Source organism: Epinephelus lanceolatus, chromosome 17, assembly GCF_041903045.1.
Source record: "Epinephelus lanceolatus isolate andai-2023 chromosome 17, ASM4190304v1, whole genome shotgun sequence".
Classification (NCBI taxonomy): Eukaryota; Metazoa; Chordata; class Actinopteri; order Perciformes; family Serranidae; genus Epinephelus; species Epinephelus lanceolatus.
In genome coordinates this window covers 24,969,450-24,981,088 of record NC_135750.1, presented here as the reverse complement: position 1 = coordinate 24,981,088, position 11,639 = coordinate 24,969,450, and the positions used below count along the sequence as shown (strand labels likewise).

General features: G+C 40.2%; 1 protein-coding gene across 1 annotated transcript; it reads right to left on the bottom strand.

Annotated features, from left to right (window-relative positions):
- Positions 1-124: 124 nt before the first annotated feature.
- On the bottom strand, positions 125-11,253 carry LOC117247932 (FERM domain-containing protein 6). The gene is made up of 14 exons (XM_033612597.2): positions 11,102-11,253; positions 7,745-7,939; positions 7,498-7,588; positions 6,230-6,309; positions 5,957-6,033; positions 5,643-5,838; positions 5,332-5,487; positions 4,745-4,810; positions 4,206-4,274; positions 3,923-4,097; positions 3,102-3,386; positions 1,774-1,905; positions 1,580-1,650; positions 125-1,480 (listed from the first exon to the last, which is right to left on the bottom strand). Exons 2-14 carry the CDS (start codon positions 7,820-7,822, stop codon positions 1,196-1,198), a joined length of 1,761 nt encoding a protein of 586 aa, XP_033468488.2. The 5' UTR covers positions 7,823-7,939; positions 11,102-11,253; the 3' UTR covers positions 125-1,195.
- Positions 11,254-11,639: the final 386 nt, after the last annotated feature.

Sequence of the window (11,639 nt, the reverse complement as noted above, 5' to 3'; positions counted from 1 at the left end):
TGGGAGTTACGAGTGACAGAACAGCACTCATTCAATTATACCCTTTTAAATCAATCAAATTTAAACATTAAATTATCATAGTGGTGTTTAGAAGTATAGTATATAAAAAAGTGAAAACATCCGGTTTCATTTAGTGGCATAAAGATTTTATTTTTACTATTATATAAAAAAAAAAACATTGCTTTAGGTAAAAATGAATTGTTCAGTATTGTGAATTAACACTGTCAGCTCATACATTATTAGCGTTGAAAACGTTTTTACAATAGTACAAAGTACAATCTTTCCAAGTGAGTTCATATTGGCTAATCACGTCAGTTCTTTTGCATCCAAACTGTCATTTACACAACAGTAAAAACAACATTTGAGAAAAAAAAACAACAGAAAGGCTCTTTGTTTGGAGGTTATATAATACAAAAATACTGCAGATTCATTATACACTGGTTACAGAAATAGTGCTTTACAAAGAATACTTAATTAAGACAGCGGGGAGGGAGTATAGAACAAGGAGGCTTTGGATGAATGCATTACCAGCTGTAAAGAGGTTCAATTTTCCACATCGGCAACTACATTGCTGTGGCAGACTAATAGGAAAAGCATGACAGAGCACACTATACAAAAATAGAGTATATTATAAAATATGATTCTTAAAAAAAACATGATAAAGGAATGCAGGAGCACAATCATTAGCACCGTGGCTTCTGGAGTTTCTCCTGAATAAAACAAGGACATTTCAGTGTTTACATTAGCAGACAGGATAATGGCAAGGGAAGCTTAAATCCCATCTAATGAATGTCAAAATATCTCTTACTGTCAAACTGACACTTCAGAAATATTTTTACAAGGTGAACTTTATAAAAGACAATAAAATTGATTAGAAATATTTTGTTCATATGTAATAAAATAGTGCAAGTAGTATGTACATAATATACAACAAAAATAAATATGCTCTGTCTACTGACTGAAATGTTGCTGAATCAGATCTCTGATCTCTATTCCACAGTTTCCTAAGAGGAATGATGGGTCCCGTCATTTTTCATAATGCGTCTCTGCACTTTGAAACACACACATCCCACGATGTCATCATCATACAGTAGAAAACATTGAGACATTCATGTGTTGGCAACTTACAAGTTAAGCTGCACTGTAAATGAAGGAGGAAAATGGGCCTATTTGTAGACATCAACACTTGATGTATTCAAAGAATGAATTCCAGGAACTGTTCATCACCTAACATGTCCAAGGAGAGGCAGTTAGTGGACCTGCGGCCATAGAAGGAAGGTTTGGCTTGGCAGTGCAAAAGCGGGTAATAACTGTCATCAACAGGGGTCTTTGTGTTTGTTGAGGCATCTGGGAGACCAAAGGTATAGCTGTGGGAGGAATCAGGTGGCAGTGTCGTCCCCAGGGGTGCCGGAGGTGGGAACAGACGGACATCATCTAGACTGTGGCTGTGCCGATCCACGCTGACTTGTGTCTTAGATTTCTGCATCGAGAATAAAGACAGGAGGTAAAGATAAAGACTAATATAATGTAGTAATCCAAAGGAAGCAAAGAAGAAGGCAGGGGAAAGAAGGCGACCAACCTGTTGTAACGTATCTTTGTTACGTAACTTCCCATGGTCTTCATCACTGTCTGGGGGACATGCTGTGTTTTCTGTAGAGACCAAATAATTAGAGTTTTTAAGAATACAAACAATTTTGTTTTCATTAACAGGATGAGAAAAAATAAAATACCATTCAAATAATATCCTGTATGTCACAATCAAATTATTCATACCTGGTGAAGGAGTCTCTGAAGCGAGTTCTGAACAATCCACTGACACTCCTTCAAGAAGATCTGCCAACTGGAACATCTCATAAGGATCATCCACAAGAACCTCCTTTGGACTTCCAACACACGTCTTGATCTCTGAAAGAAAAAAAAAAGTTTTAGAAATCGGATAAAATCTAACGGATTTCATTTCATTGTGATTCAAGAGACTCGTTCAAGATGAACTGCGCTTTGCCTAAAAAGTGGCCAAGATAAGGCAGCTGCAGCAGGAGGCGGTGACAGAAAGCCACGGTCAAGTCTGACAGTTTCTCAACAGTGTCCAGCAGCCTTCGGTCTGTACAGGAAGTCACTGAAACACTCACATCCTGTTAGATCTGAGGTTGATTTATTAAAAATGCTATCAGACCCATGTATCAGTTTGTTCTCAGTCTCCAATTTGTTTCAATCATGACAGAGTGACCTATTTAAATGCTTTACAGGCAATCTGCAATTTCTGTTCATGGTTCAACCTCCATTTTTCATTTAAAACATCAGCTTAACAGTCAAACACAGAGGAAAGAAATACAACACAACAGCTTTTATTAAAGATCAGTCAGATATAGTCAGGGTTTCACATCTGTACAGATCCTCACATCCCACTGACCACAGGTGTTGCTAAATACTTCAATAACTAAACAGTCAAATGTTGATATATCACAGACTATATATGGTTTATGATGAATGTATTTAGTCTCTGACGACTAAGCTTCACCATCAGTCACACAACATGTATTCTTTAAACAGAATAAACTTTCACATCATACAAATAACATCCAAATCTCTGAAATTAAACAAAAATGAAAAGTTTATCTAAAACATCTTGTTGAGTCAACATCTAAACCAATCAGCTATTAGATCAGATAAGAGTCTGGTATTTCCCATCATGCCTTGGATCCTCTAATTGGTAGAGAGCAACTGTGCCACCTTGATTCTTGTGAGATTATCGTTGTCCACTTTTGTATGACGTCAGAGAAAGATGAGATGAAGTTGGACACAAATCTAACTATCGTCGGCGATCAAATCGGTGCATGCGAGGCTCATCTTGAACAAGCCCAAGATCGTAATGAAACAAAAATGAAACTAACTTTAAACACAGCATGTACTATAACAATAACATCATTAATCTCTCATATTCTCAACTATTACAAGTTACTATATCAGCACGGCACACAGCTGCTTTCCCGTCTACCAACTATTTCATTCAACAAGTAGCATCAGTTTACTCCCAAAAACCATATATATGGAGAGATGGATAAAATGTCCTGTACAAATGCGTCAGTATAAAAACCTCTCACCTTCCTCTTGCCACCCTTCATCTTCTATCCGTGCCTTGCTGCCTACGTCAATCCCAGAAGTAAAGGAGCTGCCGCAACTGGCTCCTGAACTGAAACACTTCTCTGCTTGCCGGTGACCTTCGTCCTCCATGGAGGCCACCTCTGTGGAGATGCTGTGTTGACGAGCGTCAGCTTCAATTCCAGAGCTGCTGGTGGAGTGTCGAGAGAGACCGGGGCTGCTCTCGCTGCCTGGGGGGTCCAAGTCCAGGTCATCACTGATGTATGACTCTCTGTAACACTTTTTATCTAAAAAAGAAGAAAATATTTTTTTTTAAAAATTAGAACATAAACCATCAAAAGAACGTGAGGTTAGCTGTTTGTTAAGAAGTTGTCAAAAAGTACTGAAGATATACCGACGGCACTAGCTCTATTCAGTAACTGTAAAGTACCAGAAGCTGCTTAAAATGCTGGAAATAATATTGGTAATACTTTAAGGTTCACTGATCAATGAAAAACTTTGATGAATTGATTCTCTGAGTGTATTCTTTTAGACTTTAGACTCCTATATTTAGACCTTTAACACACGCACACTGAAATATTTATTTCCAATAAAAGAGCATCTTGTATCATTTGAATAAATATAAATTTGAACAGCGCTGGGGCTACAAATGTGATTAATGAACAGGAACTCTTAATTTCTCTGTGTGGGGAAAAAAGTGACTTTTCTTAAGTTTTCATTTAACTTTTTGTCTACAGAAGAATTCTGCTGACTACAAGTGGCCCCGAGCCAAACTGTAATTATCGCTGATACTAATCCTGCCCTTGTATTCTCCTTCCTGTACCTTCGCTCTCCTCCAGCTGGCGTAGATGTTTGAGGGCAGGCTGGAGGCTGAGGTAGAGGCGATGGCTGCTGCTCAGGTGCAGCAGGAGGTGGCGAGAGCGGAACGATGACCCTGTGTAGTAAACCAGCTTCCTGGCTGACGGCAGGCCATCTGGCTGGATCTCGAATTTCTTACCCTGAATGGGAGAACATATTATACATAGTGTACATAGCTAATGTCCATTAAATAATTAGAATGATTCCACCTAAGATTACCAGAGAATGGAAATGAGCTGCATGCTTACCAGGAAGGTGAGACGTCCCACGTTTGACCAGGGGAAGTCGTACAGCAGCTGTCGAATGTTGTTCACCTCCTATAAATATAAACCACAAGCACGCACACACAAATAAGAGCTCAATAGTGTGTGAGCAACAGAACATTTCTGGATGTGTAATCTACTGGGGTATATTTTTTAAATTAGAGATCAATAATCAATTGTCTTTTTGTTCACAGAAGCCATCTGGACTTGGCGAAGAGGCCAAGGGCTTCTCGAGGTATCTCACGGTCTGTTGGCTCTTTAATCAGCCAGGCCTGGAGCCCTAATCCCCCCAGATGGCCCCTGATGGACAGATCAAACAACTGACTGGCATTTGCAGACGGCTCCTATCTCCTCCTGCACTGCTGTTGGTGGCAATCCCACACATTCTTCACACGTCTAGTCAGAGGTTTTACAGGGCTACACATACAAAGACTGAATCTTTGAGCCAATGCAGATTCACTTTTATGCACGCATGTGTTGACGCATATACCACGCATCAACAACACACTCACACATGCACGTACCTGATAAACCTGCATTCCTCGCAGGGTCAGACCGAGCAATGCTGTTCCTCTCTCTGCCTTTTTGTCCTGGACAAATGAATGATGAGATGTCAGAGAGGCATCTGAGCAGTTCAGATAAGATAGCTGCTCCACAGTTAAGCCCCTTTCCTACCTCACTGGGAAACACTGGGGCCGCTGCTAACAACAAATTAAAAGTGATAGCACATTACGCAATGCATGGGCCAGCATTCAAACCATCACTCAGGAGATGAGTGATCTTGGAATGGGGAGGACAATAAACTGGATTAGATGTAAGGTTACATAACTGCTCCATAGTCATTTGTCCAGCACAGCTCAAATGAAGCCAAACTAACTGCATTTGTGTTGGAAAAGACTGTATCAGACGGAAGGAAGGAATAGGTCTGGAATGGTCCATCAGATAAAAATGTGCTGAGAACAAATTCCACTATCCAACAGCATAAATAACATCATCAACAGCATCAGCATTTCTTATTCTAATGGTAAAAATCAATCATGCAAAAAAAATCATCCTGCAAAAACTCAATTCAAAGTGTTTATGATACTGAAAAACTAAAGTGACTTATGACCTTTTGCAGTTTGTAAAACGTGACGGGCACATCCTCCAGTCGACATGACTCCCTGATGAAAAGCAGCATGGCATCACGAGTAGACATGCCCCACAGCTCCTGATGCACCTTGGGCCCATGGCAGAGCAGATAGTTTACTCCCCGCTTAGCTACAATCTATAGAAAGAAGGAGGGACGGACACTGATTAGGGCAGAAAGCGCAACATAACCCCAAAATATAAAATATTAAAACCTATGAAGCACAATTTTAAACTTAATGTCGAGTTTGTTTCAAAGTGTTTTAAATGCTGCTGCCACATTTTAATACCTACCCATGGTGGAAAGTATTCCTTGGGTTCAAAGTAAGGCGTGACCTCCATATCCTCCCTGGGTAGCGTGTGGTCACCGAGGTCAGCTTGCAAGGCGTAACCTGCCAGCTGGAAGTACACCTCCTCCTGCTGACGACATTCAGAGCGAAGCACCCGTTCCCGCAAGTCAGAGTAGTATAGATGCCGTGCCTTACGTTCACTGGTACCACACACCAAAAGGAAAAACAAATGTTATAAGGGAGGACAACAATGGATGGAAAAAGAGCAAGCTTGTCCAGTAGTGAAGAGGATGCATACAGAACATATGTAGGACATACCAAATGAGTCGGCCGTTCTCTATGTAGTACTGCACTTTGAGGCAGAGGAATAGAGGCAAAGGTCTCTTCTGTAGCCCCTGTGTGCAGAAAGAGACATGTTAGAGAAGGCCAGTGTGCATCTTTTTGTCATGCTAAATGAAATGTTGTGGCATGTAGGCCACTGAACTGTGCCTCCCAATTAACTGACATGCACAACAGTTTGGAGAGTGGGTCACAGCAAAAATGTTAATAATTTAAACAAACTGTTCCACCCTATGCAACAGGCTGCCTTACCTTTCCCGAATCTTGCTTCCACTCCTTTGGAAAGTACTTTGTCAGTTTCTCCTCCATGTCTAAAAATATGTGTTCATTGTCTGGGATGGAGAAAGACAATCAGTAAACAAGCAGACAGTTAGCACGCAAACAAAACAATAATGTAACCAAGTGGAAAATTTGACCAACAATGGGATTAATTAGGGTGAAAGAAAAAAAGCCCCAGTTCTTTCTTTTGTGAATAAGGGTACGAGGAAGCTAATGACAACAATGTTAATGTTAATGTTTTCATATTCTAATTGTAGTGGTAGTATAGCAGCACAACACAAACGTTAATGTTGTTTTATCGAAAACAAATTTGGATTCTATTTCTGTAGAAGGGCCAAAGAGCTGTTTGCAACCTGTGCTGGGAATGAGGATGTTGTATCACTCTCAGGCTGGTCCTATGAGTCATGACATAGGCATTTTTTATTTGAACCACCTTATCTCTTTTGTTCAACTTTGTGTAGTCAAATCAACGAGCTGTTTCACAACGTGCTCCTTTAACCATCCATCTCTCCTTTCAGCCTGTTCCCGCTCTGACTCACTCCAACTCCTTCACCTCTCATCCTTCATTGAAGTCTCTGAGCAAGAGTTGAGTAAGGCGGCCTGTGTCATGACGAGTCCCCCTACCTCTCTACCCCCTAAACTCCCACCCTCCTCTTCCCATCATCAATCCGTACCCTCCCCTCAGTGAAGAGGAGGAATGCAAGGGTGCATTCCAGGCTTAATGAAGTTAATATTGCAGGAATCCAGGCCTAAGTGATCGCTGAACCAACACCACAAAAACAAAAGGCCGCTTGTTCAAGTGGTGAGCCACACAAGATTACCAAGGCATTTCAACGTATTTGTACGGAGACAGAGCACAGAAACACAAGGAAACACAGAGTTCAGAACTTTGCTCAGTGGCTAAAGTGGATTGCACCATTCAATTATGCAGACTGGGCGGGCACAATGAAATGTTTTGGCTTTAGTGAAATAGCCTTTTGGCAGAAAGAAGTTTCCACAATATTACGTAAACAAGTGCCACTAAAAGGGTGGCACTGCAAGGCCCTGCAGTAAATAGTCATAATCCAAACATGGTGATTCTGTTTACAGTCTAACTTATTGACAGCTGAAATGAGGTGGAGGTACTACAGTGCACGAACTGTTCAACCACACTTCAGTCCACTGACAGTGCAGGTGTGTACTCTAGTGTGAACAGTGCTTTCAGGTTCAGAGACTGAGGGTCCAGTGAGGATGGAGCTTACCTTTCACCACTGTGAGGCCAAAGAAATGCAGCTCTTTGATTCCAAGAAGCTCTGACACTCGATTAAAAACATCCTGCCCTGTGGATTTCAGCTGGAGGTGAAAAGACAAAGAAGTCTGTCTTCAATATATATTCACAAACTATGTGGTGCAGCCAAAACATAATGATACAAACAGAAATCTGACCATCTGCTAAGACCTCTTGGTGATAATTAAGAGGACAACTAAAGACATATTAAAAACACCCACCCCGACAGTGATGTCCAGCTGCTCTTTGTTCGGGAGGAGAACACAAATAGTTCTCTCCTGCCTTATCGAGGTGGACATGATGTCTTGTGTAAGTTGATGATAAGCGCTTTCTCTGTGTTAAACTGCCTCAGTCTTCTCTTGCTTTCCCGATCCTTCACCTCTTATCTGTTCCACGTCAGATCATCCATATTGTGTCTAAAAAGATAGATGACATCAGAATGAGATAAGCAAAGAAATTAAAAAACATGATCCAACAACAGTTCAACGTGAATGATGAAGACAGCAGAAAGGAATTTAAAACAGATGTCAGTTCTGGTGTGTAACTCCCTGGACTGATATTGCATTAGCAATACTTCAGTCAAAGCATAAACAATTCCATACTCAGACATAAGGACATGGATGTCTCCCGTTATCCCACAACCAAGATTAACTCTACATGGCCTGTCCATTCTGAAGGGTTAGAGGCCAAACATTTTACCATCACAATTATCTTTCAGAGGGATCATCAAAAAAGCAAAATACATGACTCAAATATATGACATGGGTTGGTTTGACCCAAATTATGGTGTATAATTGAAAAACAGGAATAAAGAATAGGACACGCACATCCTCGAAGCCCACTGGGTTGGGTGCTGGATCACAAAGTATCAAAAGCATGAAAAAAGAAAAGAAAAAAGCGATCCGCACACCAAAAGAGCTCCCGTATGCGATTTTTTATTTTGCGTGACATTTTGAGCGTGATGCTCTTCCGTATACTTGAAAACAGGGACATAATTGGGCAAATTCAATGAGTAATACTGTAATCCTAATAATAGTCATCAACTGGGAGCAATTAATCAGATAATGCTTTTGCTTTTCTATTCCAACAGTAGCTACAGCAACACAAAACTACAAAAACTAAATGTATTAATTCAGATTCTGCTTATAAACAAATGGCCATGATTGATGAGGACAGTCTACTTGCAGCCAAGGCTCATCTGAAGTTTACCCCACAAGGCTGACCCCAAGCCCCTACTGGTACGAGGCTCATCTGATTAACGTCTCAAAATCAATTAATCAGGTTAATTACTGCCGCGCGCCGACTCTGATCTCCTTAAATCCCATTCTTGACGACAAGCAGTTAAAAGAAGAAAAAAAACAAGGGACGAAAACAAATGATCCGTGACGAAGCAGCCTGCTCTTGAGCCAGTCTCCTCCAAGTAAAATGTAGGAAATGACCAGCATGGTAGGAATTTCTTGAAAATTCTTTGAGTTATACTTGTCTCTTTTTACACCTCTCTCTTCAGCAGTTTGGCATTCACATACAGAAAAAAGATGTTTACATAAGTTAAAAATACTAACAATAGGCCTCACTGTTAAAAAAAATCATAAGAAAATAAAACATCATAAAGATGTTGCCGGTGTGCAAAACAGGTTGTGGAAACTACAAAAGTATATGTTCTTGGCTCAGAGAGCAAAACATTTGTCGTACTGAATATGATTTATGGACATGTTGAAACACAGCCTCACTCACATCTGTGTGTCAGTGCAACAAACCTGAAATTCCAGTAGCCTGAACATCTGACTTGCTCATGAGTCAAACTAGGCTATATTGTACATTTACACAGACGCCATGGCAAGTGTTACGAGAACTCAATAGACCCAAGTGTAGTCTCACACTGACAATGTATAAATAATGCTCACATTTTACTTTTTGAGTGTTAGAGTGTCTCTTCAATATAATCTATGCCCATTATGAGAGTGCTGTGCCTCAATATCACAATACTGCTGCATTTATATAAGTCTTTTACACAACACTCATAAATTTACACAGTGAGGCAATATAACTGATTTTGTTATGACAGCCACATACACTACATTTGATTATTTTGTTATTGCTGAGATACTGGAAGAGGTTGCAGACATATGTGAGCAATTTATGAGCAATTCATTTGCAAGCAAGTACATGAGAGCAATGAGACTGAAAAATAGAGACAGATTTCTAAAGAGGGGGAAAATGCTGTTTAGGAATCTGGATGGGCTTGTGGGTGTCTCTGCTTGTTTATGCATCTGCGTGTTTATACTGTGCATTTCAATAACTAAAATACTTTTGTGTGAGTAGTATGGGCCTGGTTAGACATCTTAACTATTTTTGTTACGTAATGTTTGGCCCTTTAGCGTTTGGTTTGTTTATGCTGATAACTTTTTCCACACTTTACCTAAATGCAGTTTACATTTACTTGAGCGCTCAGTTGGAAAAATAAACATTAGACAACATGTACAATAAAGTTTGAATGCATCCTGATAGTCAACCAAAAACTGCTATTTATTGATAACAAATATCCTGCTATCAATAACAGAGCAATCATAAGTTAACTTAAAAGAATCAATGTTGTCATATTACATCAAAATATATCTCAAATATTTACTAGCTTGTGTAAAGCATTAAAAGTACTGAATAACTAATGACATAGGTGAAGGTATACCAACTTTATTTAGCCTTAAATCCAAAGTACAATCAGGCATATAAACTACACTAGTCACCACTGCATCCTTCCTCCAAAACAGGTTTACTATCAGCTCAAACACTGCTGGCTGACGTCTCCAGACATCCCCCTAGTTGCTGACCAGGGTGAAACCTGGCATCACATGAGAGCAGCCATCTGCATGCCTTAATTCCCCTCCAAGACTGTCATAATCCCTACTTCTGAGCACACTGCTGGCTGTTGGAAAAAACATCCCCTCTGCACTGTGCAGGCTCTGGAGTGTCAGGCATCCTCACAGCCCACTAAAACTGCAAAGGAATAAGATAATAGGGGGGTATCTGAATAAACAGGGGAAGGCCATTTATACCCACACAAGCTGAAAACAATAGGGTGAGCCAGCTTTTCAGTTTTGGGGGAGCAGTGCATTTACTAGGGGTGACTCAGAGCCCTGAGAGGCAAATGTATATTAGGGTCCAATGATTCATCTATCAGAGAACAAAACCTTTCAAAGACTTCTCACAAACTTGGGACTGGGTTACACCCTGTTAGAGTTAACCCAGGTGCATTTAAAACCTCCATGTTTTGACTGTTCCCATAGTCTCCATCACACCACTTATTTACATATCAGGCGATAAGGTTATAACGTCCCGGGCTAGTAGCCGGTAGTTCTGTTAAAGTTTACGTTTAGTTATTTACACATATTTACTGTTTGGATGAGCTACATAAATTCAGAAAGAAAGAGAAGCTGTAGGCTGTAAAAAATAGTTTCTACAATGCAACATTTTCCTAAATTAAAGTACTATATTTGGTTGGTAACGTTTAACATTACAACCTAACGCAAAGTGCATCACTAACGTTCATTAAACTAGCCATGAAGCAACAGGTTACTCACCATCACATTATACGAGGCGAAAGAGTTCAAAATCAGTCGCAGGTCTTCTCAAAGCTTGTTCAGAAACAAAATCTTATTTTATATCTGAATAAAAACATGACAGAAGTATAGTGAACACCAGTTTAGTATGGTCCCCCCCTCTCAGTGCGTGTTGTAACTTCTTCAACCACGGTGAATCCCCAACGATTGGGGCGTACCATTTTGAATCCTTGTGGGGGTGGACTGTTGTAATTGAACCCCAGATGGGAATGTTCGTACTATTTCAACGTTAGATTCACTTACCATTTTAGATTTATTGAGTGAATATTAACTAAACGTAAATATTTTTCTCCATCTATGTGCGAATATAAACACTATAATATTACAATACAGTACCGGACAGACGCATCCCCCTATTTTTCGCGGTGGTGGAGCAGTCTCGTGCTAATTAGAGGCCCAAACACAAAGTGCTGGGACTGGTTGGGACCCTTGTTGTTAGTGATCAATACAAACAGGTTTGGTGATTAATTAGAGCATCCTGAACTGTTCTTTAGTTTGA

Excerpts from the sequence above, each read along its gene's own strand:
- LOC117247932 (XM_033612597.2), bottom strand. The coding sequence starts at position 7,822 with ATGTCCACCTCGATAAGGCAGGAGAGAACTATTTGTGTTCTCCTCCCG. Across the intron at positions 5,839-5,956 it reads GAGAACGGCCGACTCATTTG|TGAACGTAAGGCACGGCATC; the intron begins GTATGTCCTACA and ends GTGTGGTACCAG. Across the intron at positions 4,098-4,205 it reads TGGGACGTCTCACCTTCCTG|GGTAAGAAATTCGAGATCCA; the intron begins GTAAGCATGCAG and ends TCTCCCATTCAG.